We start from the raw sequence: 23,073 nt of genomic DNA, 5'->3' as shown, positions 1-23,073 counted from the left end.
AAAATATATATATATTTTTTTTTTACTTTGGGGTGCTAGTTTCACACGGGTGGGCAAGCCTTCGAGCTCGGATTCAAGCAATTGTTTACAAACATGTGCATATTGTTTACAAACATGTGCCAATAATATTGCTGACTTAAGACAAAGAATAATTCGTGGATTCCAAGAAATAAAGACGGATCCAAATGTTTTTACAGAGTTTGAAATTCCTTTGATAGGAGAACAAGGGCCTGCATTAGTGCTGAAGATCATTTTGAACACCTTATTTAATTCGATTTAAAAATAATGTATTAAAAATAATGTGTTAAAAAATAATGTATTTACAAATATAGAAAAATTAAAAAGAAAAAATAAAAATTAGTAATAAAAAAAATAATAAAATTAAAAAATTAAAAAAAATAAGAAATAAAAATTAAAAAGAATTTATTTAAAAAATTTAAGAAGGGATGCCGCGCGGACTATAAAATACGATTTTTTTTTAACATAAAAGTGGCTATAACTCGGAAACGATTTATTTCCGGACCTATGTTTATATAGCTTTTTTTCTTTTGGGGTCTCAAATCACGTCCCGAAATATTAGTCACGATTTTCCGGACACCCTGTATATTATTTTTTTCAGTCTTAAAATATAAATCAGTATAAAATTAATTTTTACTTTGATCTAGCTTCGTGAAAATTATAAGAAAAAACAATTATCGAGTATTGCCTAATCAAGTCGAGAATACGTTAGAAGCCGACGCCGACAACTCCGATTCAAACGAAGACTTCGAAATTATGCGGAATCCGAATAATTATTTTACAAACAGCGAGCATCGTACATGGCGTTTGTCCACGGATACTCTTGATATTGATGCGTGTACGACTAGGTATCACATGCGGATACAAATCGATAAAGTTCCACTGAATGTATTGAAGAACGTACAAGTTTTTTATATCTGTGAACATTGCGGGAAGATTTATTGGGACGGCTCGCACTTGGAGCGAGCTCTTAATGGCGTTATCAAAGATTTAATTGTCAAATAATAAGTATTAGTATTAAATGTGATAAAAAAGTGCGCGTTTGAAGAGTTGGGAGAGCACAAACAAAACAAAAATCAAAAAATCGTTTTTAGTTTGAAATTTTGAGTGCATGCTAATCGTTCCTACAATTTATGATGCCAATAGTAAATATGTAATATTATTACGCTTAATCGAAACTTCTGGTTATAATAATATCTGTTGCATATATATATAAAGTCATGTTTTATCGCGTTCTTATATTTTTTAAAGTACAATAACAATATTTTGTTTTATTTTATCTGTATTATATAGTGATGTCATCTAACATAATCGAAATATGATGTAGTCAATATAACAATCAATTTTATTTTAAAATTAATTGTTATATTGATTACATCATATTATGATTATGTTGCCATAGATTTTTTAATCCGTAATGGTCACACTTCCAAATAATAACATAATGGTCACCTGGGGTTTACTGGACCCCCCTGCACAAAATCAATCATCATTTGTCAGCTTTTTGATATTTCGTCGCAAAAAGCTGACAAATGACTGATTTTGTGCAGGGAGGTTCTCTGTTCTTTAACATCCAATAATTTTTTTAAAATTAGAATTTAACATAATGAAAAAAATTCAAATAAAAGAACTGCAAAATTTGACTTTTTACAAAAATATTTATACAATTTTTAATTTTTGAAATAATTCAACAAAAATTTAGGCGTGTATTCTCAAGATAGTATACTTTCAGATAAAAATTAGTTTCATAAAAGGTTGTTCGATTTTGAATGATCTGTGTACCCTTAAAGTTAAAAGAAGGACGCGTGAGGTCCAATGGATCCCGGGTGACCATTACCGGTTAAAAATGATTATTGCTAATAATTGTAATTTTAATATAAATTATTAAATAATATGAAATGTTTTTTTTTTTAATATTTAGATTCCTAATATTTTTTAAATCTTTGATAAAATAATCTTTGATAAAATAATTTCTGAAATATTATTTAATGATTAATTAGGACTACATAAACTATCCTGATGCAACTTCGGTTATGCGACTATATATTTAATATATATTTCTTATGTAAGAGTGAATCAAGTGCAAGTACTTAAAGTACCTACATACTTTGTTATGTGTGTGTATGTGTGCGTGTATGTGTGTGTGTGTATACATACATACATATTTTATATATATATATATATATATATATATATATATATATATATATATCTATGTATGTATGTATGTATATACATACGTGTATATATATATATATATATATATATATTCTTGCAATTGTCTTTCTTAAATTTATAACAAGAAACAAAATGTCCATTAGAGTACAAGACGATGTTTTGATTTTTCCAAAAAATATATCTTAGTTATTCATATATAATATATATGTTTAAAGAGAAAAATAGGTATATCTATTTTTTATTGAAAAAAGTAATGAGAAAGAAATAGTAATGACCATGAAGAATCCTAGATTTAAGTTTTTTAAATTTATATTTGGTATATTTTCCACCAATTATGTTGTAGCGAAATTTTATTTCTATCTAAATATCGAAATAAAAATATAATCCTTTCACATTTCCGTAATTTTACTTATTACTGATATTTAAGTTTAATTGTGGAGTAAGTGGAGGATGTGCGATACAGTAGAGAATATCGATATTTCTATTTTACCGCCACATTCTACTAGACGCGAAAGAAGCGCCATCAAATTAAGTGGGTGATCTAATGGAACTATTGATTTTCTTCTTCCTTTTATAATATGGTACCCGTCCCCAGTTTAGAACTATTGATACCATTTTTATTATGGAGCAGAGTAATGAGACACGAGATGTATAAGGCTGGAGTTCCATGGATGCGGAACGTGCGCAATGCGGAATTGACGTAACGTTTGTGATTGGTCTTACAAATATTCCGTTAAGAACGTTCCGCTGAATTGTATTTCCCTAGGTCCCATGGAGCGGAACTCGCGGATGCGTAATTGTCACCTGCCAATCGTAATATTTTTCCCATAGATCTTTCCATCTATCAAAATCAGTGTATATTATTGGCTCGCGCAGATTACGCTTCCGCATTTTCCGCAGCATGGGACATAGGGATTCGAACTTCTGCAGATCGGAATTTCAAAATTGTATGTATTATACAACATTGCAATTAGAAATGAAAAAAATGAAAGAAAACGACAATTTTGGGTGCGATCTATATTTATCGCTGAAAGGAGATAGCAACAAGGAGCAAGCGGTAATCTTGTTAAGGAAATGGTGGCCGAAGACGTAGAAAAATATATAGATTATTTTAGAATGCCACATCAACTATTTGAAACACACCCCGAACGTACTCTTGCAGGGGTGGTGATAAACGCGGTAAGGAGAAATAGAGGATAAACTCGGCTTCACGTTATGCGTAAACGTGCCGAATATTCCGAATATTTCCGAGTCTAACCGAAGTTATCCTCCGGCCCATAAGCTAGCGTGCGTTTTTTCCCTTACGTCGATTATCACACCCTCTCTTGTCTAAGATAACAGTTTACGCTCGGTCTACAGTTTCCTAAGTCTATGATTTGAAACACTATTGGCATTAGTTGGACCTATTATTGCTAAACAAAACGTTATTCGCAAACCTATTTACGTTAACATTTTGCACGAAATATAAATAAAATTTACTTATTGTTGAGCTTAGAGATAGCCTAGGGCGAAATGATAATGGAATCAACGTCGAATTAACTGAAAATTCAATTATCAGTTCTCACTGGAAATGATGCTCAGTGTCAGAGAAAAAAAAAATATATATATATATATATGTCATTAAAAATTCTAATAATTTTTATTCTTACGAATTTCTGTTGAAGGTTGTCCATTTTTATCACACACGCGCGCGCGCGCGCGCACACACACACACACACACACACACACGCATCAACAAGTAACCGGCGGAACGGACGTATAACTGATCGGACCAATCACGAGCGTTCCGCCAATTACGCATTGCGCACGTTCCGCATCCATGGGACTCCAGCCTAACTCTTTTGAAAATAAAATATGTATATGGGTAGTCCATAACTGATTGAGAAAATAAGAAACGTTTTTAAACGATAAAATAAGACTAACAAAATTGCAATTATTTATTTCTTAATTAAATGTTTAAATATTCAAGTGCTTTAGGCATATTTTACGCAAGTATTTAAATATTCAAAATTATAAAATCAAAATTAACAAAATTTTTGTGGAAGCATTGTTTTTTATGTCTAAATATTTCATATTTGTAATAAACTCTGTTTAAGTAAATATTTAATCATTTCTAATTAGGATCATATTTAGATGCATTAAAACGAGGCTCTAACTCTTGGTGAATTTTTTGTAGAAAAATAGAGATAAAGAAGTCGTGTTTGTTACATAGTAAAGATTGTAAGAGTTTCTTTATTTGACATAATTTTATTGGAATATCGCTGTTCAAGTTTTTTTTTAATCATGTTTACAAAAATGCGGAATCACAATATCTTATAGATGCTGTTTGATCGATTGACATATAATTTTATACATTTTTTCTAAATATTAAGGCTCGTGAGTACTCGCCAAGGCCATATTGAAGTCGTGATGTCAGAAGCGAGAAATTGCGTGAAATGACACGTAATTTTGTCCGACGTGCCATTTGTAAATAAAGCCAATTTGGATAAAACAGACTAATCAGATGGCTTTAAAACACTTCTAAATATTGGTCAAGACTATCCTTTTTCCGTCTAACAGTCAGTAAATAATCGTAAAAAACATGTAAAGTGAAGCTATTGAAACAGGACAACACACGCCGCGGTTAAGCTAAAGTTTCCGACGTGCCATTTGTAAATAAAGATAATTTGAATAAAACAGACTAATCAGATGGTTTTAAAACTCTTCTAAATATCGGTCAACATATCCTTTTTTTCGCCTAGCTGTCAGTAAATAGTCGTAAAAAACACGGAAAATGACGCCTATTTAGAAAGAAAAACATACGGATAGCTATTGAAAGGAGTGAAAAATGTGCTTTTATGTATAAAATTAAAAGAAACTTTACTCGCGGTCCATTTTTACGAATTTGGTAAATACGAGACAAGTCACATTTTCATAATGAAACATATAATAACAAAATGACATGCACATCTCATCGTTAATGTCACGTTTCACGTCTAATTGGTTCTAATTTTGTCCGCGACGGAATGTCGCTATCGTCAACGCGGAGTTCTCGGCTGATGAGTCAGGAGCCTTGAAAATTAGTGCTTGACGGGAGATTTCTTTTTTACAATGTTTAATTTTTCTGTCGCAGCCAAAAAATGAGCAAGACTTATAAATGAAAAATTATTATATCGATATTGACTATAGTTATTATTTTATTCAAATGCAATATTTAAAAAAAAAACGGCTGTGTTAAGCATTAAATCTTTTAACTTTATAAAGTACTATTTTGTGTTATGATATCCTGTGGGAATAGCACAGCAGTTACCATAAACGCCGCTTTTAAAAAATATGATCTAGGAATATGTTATATCGGACTGACAAAATTAAAACGCGAGAATAGAAGGCCGGTTCCCGATTCATTGGCTATATTTATTGCCAAATTTGTTTGCGCAGTTCGATCAATCGTTTTGTGCAAGCTTGTAAGTCCCACGATCGATTGCAATTTGAATCGGGTAGCAGTTCAACTTTTGCTTATGATACAATAGTTTTTTGAACGGAAACTATCTCCATCTTCCGCTGTTCTCGCATATCAGTAAGTATTCGAAGTGTGATTAAGCGCATAAAATTGCTTCTTCCCACGCAACACAAGGACGTCCAATGGACGTCGCGGTCCGACATGTTTTGGCGTTCAGTGACATATCAATTGTGTCTTGCAAATGTCTAGATGTTCTTCGGACGTACAATATATCGTCTCTGGACCCCAAATGGACGTCATTAGGACGTCTCGACAAGACATAAAAAGGACTTTTATGGACGTTGTTTGGACATTATTTTATATTGCGCGATTAGAACTTTATTTAGTAAAAAATGATATTTGTTAGTAAAAGTAGTATTAACTTGTTAGTAAAAGTAATATTAACCCTGCTAAAAATGTGCAATTAAAACCGATTAAAAAAAAAGTAATCCGAATCGATCGGGATTTCTGCACCAAAAATACGGTGTTAAGACAGATTGAAAATAAAATCGGAACCCAAATAGATTTATTAAAACAGAATACATTAATATAAAACGTAATAAATGTAAAATTGTAAATGTTTAATTTACAAAAAAATATTTTTTGTATCCTTTTCGTTGAAAAGGATTAAAAAAATATTAAATTTGACGTAAATATTTAATTTTTGTACAAGATAAAGTAACAACACAAATTGTTATTTATATATAAAAATTATAAAAATTCATGTGGAACAGCGTTACACACAGTCACATTTGAAAAGAATGAGAACGAGTATTTGTCTCAAGATTACAACAAACAGCTCTTAAAAGTCTCACTGAAGTTATGAGCTGGGGAGTCGGCCGCGGTGGCGCCTAGATATAATGCCTGTGGCCGCATTCGACTCACGAGATCTCCCGCGGCGTGGCTGCCTAGCGGTGGTGCCAGCACTCACTTGTTAAATCGATTTCAATCCAAAATTACAGGATTTCATAAATTATAATTAAATCGAATTTTAATGTATACATGTATTTGATTCACAGAATCATGTAAACAGATATGATTCTGTAAATCAAATATATATACCTTGCTGCTAGATGTATAATTACTTTCTTTATATTTTAAGTTTACGTTCCAAAATGTTTTTTCCGAGAAAAATTTTACTCGATATAATATACGTTATTATTTATTTATATTTTGAGTACAATTTTTCTCACAAATAAAATGGCCATTAAATAAAATATTAAATTAATCATTATAGTATTATACATATGTATTAAATGATATAATTTAAATATTATATATAATAAAATATTAAATATTAACGAATAACATATTTTATTAAAAAGCTGTATACTGTATATTAAAGCTTATGATATTATCAAAATTTATAGTTTATGTTTATATATGGTTAAATATCTTTTGTTAAATATTTTTTTAAAACAAAAAATTATTTTAATAATTTTATAATTTATAAAATTCTTGTGTTATAATAATAATGATAATGATGATAATAATAAAAATACTCAACTTCGTTGACATATATATATATATATATAGCGGACCTTTTCGGAACGTACCACCGATATCTTCTGGACATTTAATGGACGTCCTTAAAACATCTTCGAAATGTCTTATTTAATATAAAGAACAACGCTCGCAATTTTCGAATGTATATTTATTATGTATGTCGGGAACGTGTTTAATATACATAATATGTTAGATATTACGAATCATTCCAAATATGTCCTGCGGACGTCATACAAACGTCATACTGCAGCTATGATAAACCAGTATGGTCCTTCGGACGTCCTTGAAACGTCCTATGGACGTACGAGATACTGGGACATTACAAAGACTTTTGTGGACGTGCATCGGACATCCGGGGACATCCATGTGTTGCGTGGGTTGTTGCTATGCGCCCAGATGGTAGCTTAAGCTTGGGTTACAACATGTTGGATTAAAATACAGCAATTAAGTCATTTGAACCCTATGCCATAGATGAAAATGGATTGGATGACACGCAAAAACTCCTTTTAAATAAAAAAAAAAAAAAATATCACTTGATTACAATCACGTTTCATGGATTAAAATGGATTTCAAAGAATCTTGAACTTTAATTGGGTAGAAATGGATTCGTGTGGTCATTGCCAAATTTTGATTTTTTGAATCCATTTCTATCTATTTTAAATATTTTGAATCCACTTCCGTTTGCTGGGATAATTTTATAATCTTTTTCTTACTTTTTTTCAAAGTAATTTTTTTGCTGAATTAAATTGCATGTAGTTGTTATTATGAAAATGATACAAATGAGTAGTCGTAATAAAGATCAAATAAACCCAAATCAAATATTAATTTATGAGTAACGTTTTGATTGTAGCATAATTTTAACTTGTAAAAAAATTGTTTTATTATTTTTACGATGTGAGGTAATGATGAACGAATCGGATGAGGCAATCCCAAACGTTTCTCATACCCCGAAATGCTCATCAATACACTTTTCTTCAGTTTATTTTTTAAATTTCAATAATTAATCTCTTTAGATGCTACAAAATTCATAAAAGAACCGAAATCAAACTTAGACCGAAATATAACCTAGAGGATTTACGAAAACTCATAGAAGATGTGAGAAATAAGAAATTATTTTTTGGAAAGTTGCTATAGTTTACTTTGTTCTTAAAACAACGATATTTGACCATCTGAAGACAATATTTAATCATCTGTGATTGCTTCATGTGGCGTTCGTGATTACCCCATGATAGTTTGGGTAATTACGAATATTACATAAAGCCACCAAGATTTTGTTGTTTTTTTTTTTACTAAAAATTGATTTTATTAAATATTATCAAAATTGATTATAATAATAAATACTTTGTGTATAATTATAAATAAAAAAAAACTTGTATTTTATTGAGCTGTAGTTTGATTTGATTTTCTGCTTAGGTGTTTGCAATTACCCCACTCTACCTTACTATGTTCTTTCCTTGTAAGTGTATATGCCCTTATTTGTACTTTTGTTATTCTTGAGTTTTATTTTATAAGAATTGTTTCTTAAACTTTTTCCTGTTACCAAATACCTTACATATAATAGAAACAAAAATGCTTCATAAATCTCAAGTTGTCAAAAAAGTTTTAATATATTTCATATATTTTATCACGCTAATCTTTATACAGAACATAAATATCAACAAAATATATTTAACATTCACTCTGTCGGTTCTCTCTCTACTGATGGGGATTCTCTAGCTGGACCAGAATTTTCAAATTCCGCTGGCTCCACAAGCCGCTTTTTTCCATATGGTGGCGGTCCAATTAATTTTTCCACATCGTCGTACGACAATGTTTCTTTTTTTAATAGGGCTTCCGCAAGCTGTGTAAAATAAACATTTTTTTTTATATAGGCATAAACTTTTATATATACGTAAATACTATTGTTTAATTGAAAAGGGCTTTTTACAAAAACCAAACATGTCCAAAAATTATAATTTTTAAAAAACAAAAAAATTTCTTATTTTTATAAACCTCGTTATATGTATAATAGGTCAAAAAACAAAGTTTGAAAGTTTAATTAATATTTTTTCATTAAAAGAAAAAAACAAAAAACCTCTGAACTTTGTCTTTGTGGACATTTTTATAAATTAAATATATATAAGAATATATGAAATACTAATTTTTAACTGTACATTCTCTGATCGGATACAAACATATCGCACACAATTACGCATATATTTTTCTTCATTGAAATATGAATTGTAATCTAAGATTACTATTATTAAAAAAATATCAAAAAGTTGGCGTCGGAAATTAAAAGAAAATCTTTGTTTTTGTCATTAAAGCACAATCTTAATTTTCTGTTATACTTGTAATAAATAATATTATCTTGCAGCTTCAGAATATTATATCAAAAGACCAAAAAAACAAAATACTAATTTTTAGAATTTTTATTTCAATTAAGATTTGGAGTCAAAATTTGGAGTAACTTAAAAACTTACCTGCGTGGATGTATGCAAAAGTGGCAAAAAATGACGATAAATAAAATACATGATAGTATCGTTTAATTATTACACAAACAAAATTAAAAACAATTTAAATACGTATTTATCTTTACGAGAAGTAAAATCTTCATATACAATTTATTTTTTGGTATTACATTTAGTGGTCAGTTCCGACAAAGAAAGTTTTTGCTTAAAACTCAAAATAACTCAAAAATAAATAGCAAATATAGAAAAAAACGATATTTTTCAAGAGGTTATTTCCTACAACCATTTTATAGCAATTAAAAAAATTTCAAGATTAAGTCCCTATATTCTCATAAAAAAAAAAAGTATCCGTTGGTGGTCCGAAATGACACTCAAATTGAGTGTTAATTCCCAAATAAATCTCCAACTTGAGAGTTAACAGCTCCATTTGAATGTCATTTCAGATCGCCAATGCCTAATTGGTGTATTTTTTCGTAAGGATTTTATACATATGCAAAGTTTCTAAATTTTTTTTAATTTTACACTTGCCCTTGTTAGATTTAAAAAATAAATTTGCTTAGTTTTTATAAGAAACTCTTCAATTATAATCCTAAACATACGTGAATAAATAAATAAATAAATATATTTATACACACACATACATACATACATGTGTGTATGTGTGTGTGTGTGTGTGTGTGTGTGTGTGCGTGCGTGCGTGCGTGCGTGCGTGCGTGCGTGCGTGCGTGCGTGCGTGCGTGTGTGTATTACCTACGTACCGTATCCAATTTGTTTTTGTTATTCAAAAGCAATTGTCGAGTTCGTTCATACGCTTCCCCTATTATTCTTCTTACTTCGGCGTCCATTAAATTGGCTAATTTTTTACTATATAGTTTCTTATTTTTCTAAAAAAAAAAGAAAATTTAAATACGACGTTTTCATGTATAATAAGTACAGAAGGGGTTTATGAAAATATTATTTCTTACTGTGCTAGTCTGTTCCTCGTCGAAAGAAACTAAACCCACAGCAGGACTCATTCCAAACTGTTGGACCTGAAGATATGCCGTTTTCGTCACTGTCTTTAAATCATTTTCAGCGCCCGTCGAGATCTTATCGAACGTCACATGTTCTGCGACTCGACCACCTAATGTCATACACATGCGTTCGAAGAGTTGCTCTTTACTATAGAGCTTTTGATCGGATTGAGTGTACTGCGCAAATCCCAGCTTTAAGTTAGTTCGTGGCACTATCGTTACTTTGAGCAAGGCATCAGTATGTTCTAACAACCATCCTACTAGCGCATGGCCGGCCTCATGATAAGCGACGACGCGTTTCGTAGATGGTGTTAATGGATTATTCCTCTTTGTCAAACCACCGATTGTTCTGTCAATTGCGTATGTAAGATCGCTGCTATCTACTTGTTTTTTTTTATCTCTTGCGGCATGAAGCGCAGCTTCGTTGCAGACATTCGCTATGTCGGCACCTGAAAGTATTACGCTTATGTAATAATTGAAATAATAACACGTAAATTCACTACACCAGTTAATGAACAATTAAAAAGAATTAATATAATTACATTTTCAAATAAAAAAATGACATTTTAATAAAATTTGTATGAAAATTAAATCTAAAATATATCAATTGTATAGTTTTAAAGGCTCGGGAAAAAACCCGTTTTTTTTCAATTTTTTCGCGGATTTTTTCGGTTTTTTTTTCAAGGATAGAAAAATTTATCGGAAAAATTCAAAAAGTATCAAAGTTTTACGACATAATTTCTTAACTTTAGTTCGCCATACCTATTTTCGAATCCGTTTGCCATACTTCGTGAGATAGCTCAATTTTCCGTCTTATTACTTTCATACTAATTAAAGTTTTTAAGCTTGTATTATAAAAATTAAAAGTATGTAGTCTAAATTCAATGTTCATAAGATAATAGCAGGTCGAGAAAATAATTTGAATTTAAAGTAATTACATTTGTAACAAAATATGTAGGAAAAAATAAACTATAAAACGAAACTAATATTGATGTGATGAAAGACATTAAAAATTAAATAACATGTCATTTATATAGTAAAAGCAGCAATTTTTTGCAAAAAAGCAATTTTTCCGAAAAAAAACGAGAATTTTTCCGGTTTTTTCCAGCAATTTGAAAAAAGCGGTTTTTTTAAAACTATAATCAATTGACTTACAATTCATTATTTTAATATTTTATATTAATATTTGTCTTTTATTTACTGATTGATGCATTGTTCAACGACTGGTGCAGTGACCTTATAAAACGTTATTTTTTTTTTTTATAGAAATGCAATACCGCTAAAACCAGGAGTAAGATAAGCCAAGTATCCCGAATATTTTGAAGGTTTGTCATGCAAAGATACTTTTTTGAGGTGAGTCTCGAAGATCTGTTGTCTCTCCTCTAATGTGGGAAAATCGATTAAAATGTGACGATCGAATCTGCCTGGTCTCAATAAGGCCTTATCCAATACATCCGCTCTATTGGTTGAGGCCAGTATAATAACATTTTCTTTTGCTATCATCCCGTCCATTTCTACTAAAAGTTGATTTAACGTTCGTTCAGATTCACTGTCGCCAACTCCCAGTGAGCTCTTTGAACGTTTCTTTCCAATTGCATCAATTTCATCGATATATATGATACTTGGTGCTCTGTAAAAAATTAAAGCAAATATGTAAAAAATGTTATTAAAATAAACTGAAAGAAGTTCTCCAGTCTTTTTATATAATATATAAGAATTTAATTTTGAGAATAAGTTTAATATATTGGTGTTCGCGAGTTCAGTGGACGCGTGAACAATCGCGCGAGAAGTATTTGACGACGCAAGAGATAGGGAAGATCGACTTATTACACAGATGAGACATTAATTCGAACGAAACACAATAAATAAAATTAATAAAAAATGATTATTTATTCCTCAACCCTGTAAAATGCAGAGTTTTTCAATTCCTACTTTGTACTTTTATGTCTGCCACGTTGGATCTGTCCTTTTTAATTTTTAAAATTTAATACAATTGTAATCCCCATACACTTAAAACCAATTTTAAAGTGAGTTCAACAAATACTGACATGGTCTTCTCTTTTATTTCCATATTTTTTTATTTCATGTCCGCTATAGTAGATCCGTCATCTTGAATTTTTCAAAAGTGCACATGGCTTTCGATAGTTTATGTCTGCAATGCCTGCAACTACATTTATATGCAAGGTCGTTTTTCTACGTCGAGTACAATTTTGGGACGGTCGGTGATTCATTTGACAAAGAATACCCATATATAGGGTGATTATTAATGACAGTTTCCACGTTTTACTATAGGAATATGATTTACCGACGGATACGTATTTCTAACATATTATTATATTAGAAATTACAAATACGTGCTCCTATGGTAAAAAGTGGGAACAGTCATTAATAATCACCCTGTATAGGGCATTCTTTATTAGTGGCAACGCAGCTACGCAAGAACGGCGCGTAACATTGGGCCTCCGCTCGTAGTTGTGAATGTTACCGTTAGTAAACTCTCCGCCCTGTGCTCGTTATGACAATTCGGTATCGTTACAGTGTCGTTGCGCAGATATTATACACGATAGAAAAGCTGCACAACGCAGTTTTTTGTCGTTATAGACACATAACGACAACATAATGAGTTAGAGAATCGAACTACTGCGCGCTTAACAACCTCGGTCGCGCGCTTGGATTTGGCGGTGGGCGGGACTAATTTGGATATTTTTATTAATTTATTACTCGTTAACTATTGTAAAGATCGCAAAGTGGTACAGGACTTTTCGACTCAATTTGGTCCATTCTACTTACATACGAAAGATTTATCATTAATTATCAAACACCTTGTATAGTGCTGTGGAAATGAGGACTTCTGCGCAAGATCCGAAATAACTCATAAAACACATCAATTTTCAGTTTTAGACACCTTGAGTTAATCAAAAATACTTTATATTCGTCTTGTTATATAATTATACTTTTTATAGGAATGACAATGACAATTTTTTGCAAGTATAACTCTTTAGGTTTATAGCGCAGTATTGTAAAGTTCTTAAAAGATTTTGTTGCGAGAATATGACTTAAAATTAAATTTTTTAACAATTTATTATTTTCGTTTAATGATTTTTTTTTTAACTTTACAATAAATCATTTTTCGGCAATGCAAATTTTGCAGTTACATTTCTGAGATTCTAAACTTTTATTTAAAAAAAGATTGTTGAAAAATATTAATTAGAACCAAAGTTATAGCTTTTCAAAGTTAAAAAAGTCTCCCAGAAAAATGTGTTAACGTAATTTTTCGAATCAGTGTATTTAAGAATTAAGATATTTGTTAGTATCGTGCGTAGTATTATGCATGTACATGTACGTTTGGATGTGGATACATGCACACGCGCGCGCGTGTGTGCGTGCGTAAATAAAAAGTTACATTCCTTGATTTGATTTCTTCTCCGTTTTCTTAAGGTGGAGAACTTTCTTGAAAAAGTAATAAAGCAGACAAACCTTTTTTTAGCTTCTTTGAACAAATCTCTAACTCGAGCAGCACCTAAACCACCAAATACCTCGATAAACTCAGAGCCGTTCATAGATAGGAAAGGTACGCTCGCTTCAGTCGCTACAGCTTTAGCCAGTAATGTTTTACCGCACCCAGGAGGTCCCAAAAGTAAAACACCTGAAAGTAGCATTTTTTAAATTTAATTTTATTGCACGTACATTTAGAAATGTGGATAATTTTCTATTTATACACATACACTGTCATTCATAAGTTTGGAAATGTTTGAGATTTTCTCACAAAAATTATAAAGTTTAAAAAAAAATTGAAAAAAAATTATATGAATCAAGCACATTATAAAAAAATATTTCTTCTTTGTTTCATAAACTTTTTCTTAATAGTTTCTAAGTTAGAAAATATTTTATAATAAATTTTTATATAAAAAGTTCAATGTTATTGCGAGAAATTATCGTAACAGAGTGTTTATTTGTTTGTAAAAAAATTTCTTGAGAATTTCCGGATTTTTCAAAGAATTTTATTCAAAATTCCAGGTAATATTAGAGAATTGTTTAATGTAGTTTAAAATTAATTTATTTTATCTTTTAATTTCCTTAATCATACAATCACAAAAAAGCTACTTGAGTTTTGAAATTAATCTTTAAGGATGTTTCAGCTATACAATACAAGCTGAAAGTTATTAAAATTAAAAAATTGAAGGCTCCTCCATGGTGGAATGAAATATAAGATTTGTTTGTTGTTTCGGCACTAATTGCGAGTGTATGAAGAAGTTAGCCCCTCTTTTTTTGAAAATTACAATTTTGAAAGTTGTTCCAGTTTGTTCTAACTTTGTTCCACATTATTCCAAAGTGATATTTTATTCCTAATGGTACTCCAATAAAACAAAACAACTATTTTTTTAGCTAGCTCTTTTTTTTTTTAAATCACAGTTCTTTATCACTATAGATTGTTTTAGTTGTTCCAAACATTGTCCCAAAAGGACAATTCTGTAAGTGGTATAAAAGTCACAGAAAAAATATTTTTTTATCTAGTCCCCTCCCCCTTTCCAAAAAATCACAATTTTTTATCGCTATAGATTGTTCTAGTTGTTCCAAACATTGTTCCAAAAGAACAATTCTATAAGTCAAACGGAAATCGCGGAAAACAAGAAAAATGTTTTTTGACAAACAGGTTCCCGAATAAAGAGTAAACGTATCCTCTTTCTTGTTCCAATGGAAACCTTTTTGTTTTAAATAGTCCTAAGTCTATCAAACATAGTCCTGCAATATGAATCTGGCATCACAATCAGTTCTCTTAGAATTTATAAAATTCAATTTCTTTATGTTAAAACTTAGGTAGGATCAGTCGCGGTACAGTAAACCTTCTACAATAAATCTGCGATCTTATCAACCACGATCTCAGTTATCGATGGTTTGAAAATATTAAATAAACATTAACTCCAGTAAAAATTTCATTTTTTGAACAGTTTCTAGACAATTTTATTACTTCTGGCTAGTAACTAAAAAGTAAAACTATTGAAAATCCCAATCAAGATGTAACGCTTTGCTTGCAGTTATTGCGCATAAACAGGTTGCTTCAAGCTTGCTTGTTAAACAATGAAATAATCCATTTCTTGTTCTTTTTTTATTCAGTAAATGAATTCAGATTATGCGCATTTTTTTAAAAATACATTCGAAATATGACTAAATACAACACCAAGAACAATGTATCTTCTTTATCACCAATTTTTCTCTAAAAATTTTCAAGAAAATGTACATGTCCATAGAAATAATCCATGGATGTGATTTTCAAGGATAAAAAATTAATTTTTTAAAAATTACAAGGTTTTTCTGGTAGTAAATCTTGCCAGTTAAAAAAAAAATAAACGCTTTAAAGTTTAGAAAGTCTACTTTAAAATTCTTGTTAATTTTTGTCTGTTGTTTGATCAAGTTACATTGTTTCAAAGTAAAAATATTGAAAATTTTTTTTAATTTTACGTAATTTAGAAATAAAATATTATAGAATCGAAACTAAAAGATTAAAAATTTTATCTTTTCTCTTTAAAATGCATTTACGGAAACTTTGTGATTTTTATAAATCGAAATACTTAACTTTTGAGATATAAGATATTAGATAATTGTAAACGTTTCCAAACTTATAAATATTTATATATAAATATAGTATTTTAACGCACTTGCCTTGCGGTATTTTGGCACCTAACATTTTGTAACGCTCTGGTTTTTTCAGATAATCGACAAATTCCATCACTTCTATCTTGGCTTCCTTCAGTCCAGCTACATCCGCAAAACGTACACCTTTACCTTTTCCCACTAACGGTTCAACTAGAGTAAATTTTGCTTGCTTCATTTGCGAAATAATCTCAAAGGGTTTGAAGGAAAAGCGTTTTCTCACAAAACTAAAGGCCACAGCGGCTACCAATGCAATAAGTACAAGTCTCACAGCACCCGCTATATATTCTGTCTTCCTTTCGTAAATCACTTGTACTCCTTGACCTAAAATGTTTTAGATAAATATTTCAAAGATTGTAATGTGGCACATGATGTTTGTGTTAATATTTTGCATGGACATAGAAATATAGGGACAGCGCATAAGCTTAGAAGATAGGCGAGGGGTGTGATACTGAAATGCGGGGGGCAACCGTGCCTAAGTCAACTTCAGATAAATTAATGTATATAAATATACATTAATGAACGTGAACGTGTTCTGTCATATTCTTAGAAACATCAGTTCCTATAAAGTTTGTTAAAATTTTATTTGTTTAATAGTGACCGTGATATTTCTTTTTTATAAATGTGTTGCTATCGTAAAGAGTACAACGAATTTCGGTTTCATATTTACAAGCAATTAATATCACATGATGGAAAGGTTGGATTAATTCTCCACGATTTTTCATACATCAACACTTGCGCACGCGCACCGTAGCGGTCAATTAGACTTAGGCACACACTTTACCTCGCCGCAACGTCCCGCAGTGGCTTCCCCCCGCATCGCAATGCTCTATGATATTTTGCAAGTGATCTATTTACCGGCTTTTATGCCAAGATTTTTTTCCACCTTCCTTAATTTCTCTTCAAAATTCTCAATGCTTGGAACAGCCATGATATATCTCTTGTACAAACTCCTCTTTCCTTTAATAATGGCGCCATCATGCACCACAATTATAACATGCTCGATACTAGGATTTATAATAATCGCCTCGACTTCCCCTTTGTTCAACATGTCGTATACGAATTCATTCCAGGAGACAGAAGCTGATGGCTATTTAAACATTATAATATCTTAATGCCTTAATAATATTTTGCGCAGGAAGAAAACTTCATATTAAATTAACAATCACTGTTTTATATGTAAGTATATAAAAATTATAAAATATTCTTTAAAGAATTTGATAATTTTAAACAGACATAACTGACTTTCTTTTCTTTCGCGTGTTATATGCTTCTCTGCGCGTAGGCTTGTCTCTTCTGTAGATATATGGATCCGTAGATATATGGGATCTACAGTTTTAATGCTGGTTCCGAACGGTCTATTAGAAAAGAGACGCTTCTGTAGAGTTACTCTCGGTGGTTTGCCTTTGCCTTCCGAGAGGTGGCGATCGCTTCTAAATCGATTAAAAACTGATTTATAGCGTTTTTCATTGGGAAAACTAGTGCGCACTGAGTGTGCACTCACCGCTGACAATTAGACGTTTCGGTTCGCGCGATGACAGTGCCAATGGAAACACCCAATTACCTGCAGCAAGTGCACATTCAGTGCGCACTAGTTTTCCCAATGAAAAACGCTATTAGAGTTAAACTGTTCTGAGTGGATTTGAATTCGGATCTGTGATACGGAGAGCAAACACGTAACTTCTTATGTCATATCGCCACCAGATAACTGACTTCACTTTACATAAAAAAATTTTGTGGTTTCAATAAGAAAAATATATATTTAATAATTTTCATGAATTGAGAGGAAAACCCTAAGTTTTTTGTGTGCCATGGCCTTAAAGCGTAAGAAATTGACCAATTATAATTGAATATGAGAAAAATGATTATGTGAATAATTAATTTTTTACGATACAAATTTAAGGTTTACTACACCTATTGTAGATTGATTTTTAAGCTCGATATTCAAAATCCGTTCTCATATTTAATATCGTCTTAAGTATAAGATGAAACAATCATAGATCTATATTAACATCTTAAGACTGTCTTGAAAGAGACTACTCTTAAAAAACGGACTTTGATTACTAACTTTAAATACCAATGTCAATAAGTCAAAAGATCCGGATTCGATTCCCGAGTGAGCTTTTTTTTTACAGTATTTGGAAAAAGGGGGTTCTTATTGGTATTGTTGCCATAATAAATGTTTGTTAGCATTATGATTAAATTGATTATCAATTTAATATTGAAATATTATTCTTGTTTAACTTGAATGGTGTTTCAAAACTGAGAATTTATTCGGTATGTAGTTGAAAATAGAAATAAAATCACACAAAAAATATCAGTACAAGTTATGATTGACCAAGATTTTAATTAAAAACATGTTTTGCTGAAATTTAAAATCAAATTCTTTAAAGAAAATTTTATATTTCTTGCTTATATACGAGGTAATGATTATCGATTTAATATTAATTTTTTTATGCGTCTTATTAATAATTTCCGTGATAAATAATGATTATTAAAAACTTACTTCTGTATCTGAGTACATATCTATTTGGTGTCTCAACGCAATTAAGATAGCATATAATAACATAAACCACATGGAAAACTTAGTAAGAACTGATTTCATATCCTCATTTTCGTCAGGCTTTTTATCTGGATTTTTATCTGGATTTTCTAAGCCTGATTTTTTTGGCGATTGTTTATTGGCGTTACTACATGTAGTACTAAAATATCTGATATTATGGAATCTCGAAGAAAGACTAAATTTACTGCTAGACAACAGTGTCGACTGTATAACGTGAAATTCTTTACGAATCTTCTTATAAGCCTAAAAACAAATCCAACCAAATTAACAATATATAGTTTACAATGATTTGAGTAAAATTGCAACAGATTAGATCAATGCATTTTTATTAAGGAGATTCTCCAGCTTAAAAAAAAAAGAGTAAAAGAGGAGTCACGTGACTTTACATACATATACAATCTCGAAGTTAATTGTTCAGATGCAAGATGTGGAAATTTATTTTATGCTAAATATCTCCATAAATTTACTAAATATTACACTTTTTGTTTAGATAAAATACGATTGGAAGTTAAAACTCTTGCCACTGATGCATTTCCATCCAAAAGTATACTTTTGATTTGTATTATAAAATAAACTCCCAATACCTTTTGCTTGAACAATTAGTTTCATGACTATATGCAAGATATCTTATTATTTTATTTATTTAATATTATTTCGCCAAAAATTGAGTCTAATCTCTTCAATCGCTAGATTTAATAAAATTTTTGGGATAAGTTAGATAGGATTAAAATGATCCAATCAAAGAATAAAACAACGCTTTTTGAGGCTCCAAAAATTGCTTGAAAGGCTATTCCAGCGGAAACTTAACCCTCATCCTGTAAAGGGGGGGTCATTTTTGTCCGAGATTTTTAAAATTATGAATATCTTGAAAATAAGTGGGCTTGCCATTCTGTTTTTGAAAAAGCTTGTAGGGTAGAGGAAGATGCGCGTGAAAGCCTGGCAAAATGTATTATTTACTACGTTTACACGGTCCGATTTTCGTTGAAATTATAACATCGATGTTATGCTACTGACCAATCATAAGTATTCCTCTGAAGAATGGAAAGATTGTGATTGGCCAGTTTCATAACATCAATGTTATAATTTCGGCGTAAATCTACTTCACAAATATTTTATTTAATAAATGGCAGACTGTATTGAATATTTGTAGTCATTCTACCATCATTCTACTAATAGATTTTGCTGCATTTTGCGACAAAATTCATATTTCTAATAAATTTTTAAAATTTAGATTCAGATTTTTTAAATTTATATATTTTATAGATTTAATAGATTTTGTTTATTTAGAGATGTACAATGACATGCATGAATGAGTTCCTTATTCGGTGCAGCTAGTGCAAAGTCACAGCAATCTTAGTCAATCAGGCGAACTCACTAAATCAATGACAACACATGATTGGTTAAATCACTGGAGTTCCTACACTGAAAAAGGAACTCGTTCATGCACGTCATTGTACTATTATGAACATTTCTTTCAAACATATTCCTGCAGAACATTTTGCGTGTAAAACCTTGTACAGAATGGAAAAATATTAAATATCAGGAATAGGAATTAAATTTTTAAAATCACTGTTGTTATTGTTTTAGAAAAGTAACAGCAAGTAACTTATTACTTACTGTTATTAAAAAATTAACAAGTCATTACTGTCTTTGCTACTCTTTTTTTTTTATTTTAGTAGAATATTATATATGAATATACGTCTGTGGTAATTATAAAGAAAATGTATCATAGAATTTATTTTCTAACAAAAAAATAAGATGCAAAATTTGATATGTAATAACTTTTTATGTATTATTATACATATTATGTACACATAAAAAAATATACATACATAGGGAAGAATGGGCTAAATTGGACCATGTTCCAAATAGGACCTTTTTAATTTAAATGAATATGCTAAGCAGATTTGGGTGCTAATTATATATAATGTCAAGTTCTTAGTTCTCTAAGACATCAAACATGTGACAGCAATCTGTTATAACATTTATAAAAGAGACGTTAATGTGTATTTTCTCTCTCTCTCTCAGCTATAAAAAGTTCTTGAAAATAAAAAATCCCAGTAAATTATTGTTTAAAAAATGTTAAAATTTTGAAAAATTGATTTGAGATTATTAAAGACTGTAGAATTCAAAAATATCAAGCGTTTTGTGATCACTTTTGCTTTATTGTAAAATTTGTTCTAAAATTTGAAAGGACCCATGTCCAAATTAGACCTCTATATTGAAAATGACCTGATCATAGCACTGGTCATCAACCAGATCTGGTCCTAGAAATGTTAAATGAGTAAAATATTATGAGTCATCAAACTCGGAATAATTGAATTTTATTGATTTCAATTCTAATTATATAATAATATTATAACATGATTGGGAAACGTCTAATTATATCAACCGTCACTATTTTTTTTAAACAATTTTTATTTTTGACTGTCAAATTGCTCGTTAATACTTAATACTAAAAAAATATACATTAAAATCTTTTTAAATTCTATTTAAAAGTTGATGAAAATAAGAGTGTCCGACTTAGACCTGGGAGTATTCCAATTTGAAACCAGTGGTTCCAAATCAAACTAAAAGAAAAATGTTTTTACATTTTCCATTATAGTTCAACACAGGTGAAAGATACATCAAAATGGTCTGAGATAATCATGTAAAGCAAAAATAAAAAGAATTATCTTTCCAACAACAGCTTTGGTTTTATGATCAGACTATAATTGCGCCTTATAAAGAACAGAAACTGTAAATAGGTCCAACTTATCCTACTTTCTCCTACATATATATATATATATATATATATGGACCTATTTGCAGTTTTTGTTCTTTATAAAGCACAAATATAATCCGATCATAAAACCAAAGCTGTTGTTGAAAAGATAATTTAATTCTTTCTATTTTTACTTCAGACGATTGCCTCAGACCATTTTGACGTATCTCTCACCTATGTTAAACTATAATAGAAATGTGTGTGTGTGTAATTAATACACACACACACACACACACACACACACACACACACACACACACACACATACATACATACATACATATATACATACGTATATATATATATATATATATATAAACACAACAGTGTATTGATAACAAAAATAAAATTAACTTTGTGCCTAAATGGTCGTTAGGACGCCTGCATAGAATGTTGGGAGATCCATATTCAAACCTTGGTTGAGGTCATATTTTTTGCAACAAATTTTTCACTTTTTCCAGGGTAAAGGGATTTTAAAAGATGCTATGTTAGCATTAATAACATAAAATTGACTTGTTAATTAAATTTTATGATATTCTAATTCAATTCTAAAAACTCTGTGTTTGAAACCGAAAGTAACAGCAGTTCACACACAGTTCAAAAGAAATAAAAAATTCTATGTAAAATCATTAACTTTACGCGCATAACAATGTTCTGCTAGAATAAGATTAAACATAGTATTTAACATGAGAAATGGCTTTTTTTGGAGAATTATATACTTTTTTGTGAAAATTGAATAGCTGGTTTGGTGCTAAATAATTTCGTTTCAGAAATTTGGTTATGTTCTTCATGGTTGTACCAATCCGGATAATTATAAATAAAAAATCAATTAATTTCATAAAAATAACAATTATACATAAATAATAATAAAATATAAATAGAAATTGAAATAAAAGGTCATAAGACCTGTCAATACTTGCGTGATAAGATATGGGAAGAAGTAATCTGTAAGCTTCATTATTATGCGTGCAATTGACATGTTTAATGTTGAAATTCGATTTTTTCTTTGAGAAATAAATGCTTTTGGGTGGAAAACTGAATATTCGGCTTGGCGTTATGTAGTTTCGTTTCGGACATTTGGTCAGATTCTGCATAATTCAAACTTCCAAGATAAAATCACAAACAGCAATAAACTTTTAGAGGTTATGAGTACCACAGAACATATACCAACATATACTGGGTGCTTTCTAAAGGGCCTCGCACATGAAATGCATAACATAACATAAGCACATAAGACCGACGGACCAATGAAAATGTTATGTAAATCAATATGGCGACTTTATGCTGGATGCTCATTGGCCCGTCGGTTTTATGTTGTGCTTATGTTATGTTATGCATTTCACGTGCAAGGCCCTTTAAGGCTGTTCTATAATGCGGGTGATTTTACATGAAGCGCGGAAACGCGGAAATAACTAGATTCCGCGTTTCCGCGTTCCATTGTTTCTTTCCGC

At 30.5% G+C, this 23,073-nt stretch overlaps 2 protein-coding genes across 6 annotated transcripts in view; one reads left to right on the top strand and one right to left on the bottom strand.

Annotated features, from left to right (window-relative positions):
* The window catches only part of LOC105193061 (exonuclease mut-7 homolog), a 28,283-nt gene extending 26,649 nt beyond the window's left edge, over positions 1–1,634 (top strand). Inside the window, exon 14 of one of the 2 annotated variants that reach the window (XM_039455211.1) lies at positions 666–1,634. In XM_039455211.1, the coding sequence (XP_039311145.1) occupies positions 666–1,023 (358 nt within the window). In that variant the 3' untranslated portion in view covers positions 1,024–1,634. The remainder of the gene's footprint in view (positions 1–665) is intronic. The other variant, XM_026140137.2, reaches the window with a different exon arrangement.
* Positions 1,635–8,763: 7,129 nt separating this feature from the next.
* On the bottom strand, positions 8,764–22,803 carry LOC105193062 (paraplegin). Of its 4 annotated transcripts, XM_039454855.1 has the most exons (10): positions 22,539–22,675; positions 18,802–19,101; positions 17,541–17,728; positions 17,154–17,385; positions 16,305–16,619; positions 14,121–14,289; positions 11,921–12,273; positions 10,596–11,092; positions 10,389–10,514; positions 8,764–9,020 (listed from the first exon to the last, which is right to left on the bottom strand). In XM_039454855.1, the coding sequence occupies exons 4-10, from the start codon at positions 17,344–17,346 to the stop codon at positions 8,856–8,858; spliced, it is 1,818 nt and encodes a 605-aa protein (XP_039310789.1). In that variant the 5' UTR covers positions 17,347–17,385; positions 17,541–17,728; positions 18,802–19,101; positions 22,539–22,675; the 3' UTR covers positions 8,764–8,855. The 4 variants fall into 4 exon arrangements, with proteins under 4 accessions (XP_039310789.1, XP_025995923.1, XP_039310787.1 ...); XM_026140138.2 differs by lacking the exon at positions 17,541–17,728 and having other exon boundaries at positions 22,543–22,803; XM_039454853.1 differs by lacking the exon at positions 17,541–17,728 and having other exon boundaries at positions 22,539–22,669.
* Between the last annotated feature and the right edge of the window lie 270 nt (positions 22,804–23,073).

Source organism: Solenopsis invicta, chromosome 11 (genome assembly GCF_016802725.1).
Source record: "Solenopsis invicta isolate M01_SB chromosome 11, UNIL_Sinv_3.0, whole genome shotgun sequence".
Taxonomy (NCBI): domain Eukaryota; kingdom Metazoa; phylum Arthropoda; class Insecta; order Hymenoptera; family Formicidae; genus Solenopsis; species Solenopsis invicta.
This window is presented reverse-complemented; position numbering and strand designations above follow the sequence as displayed.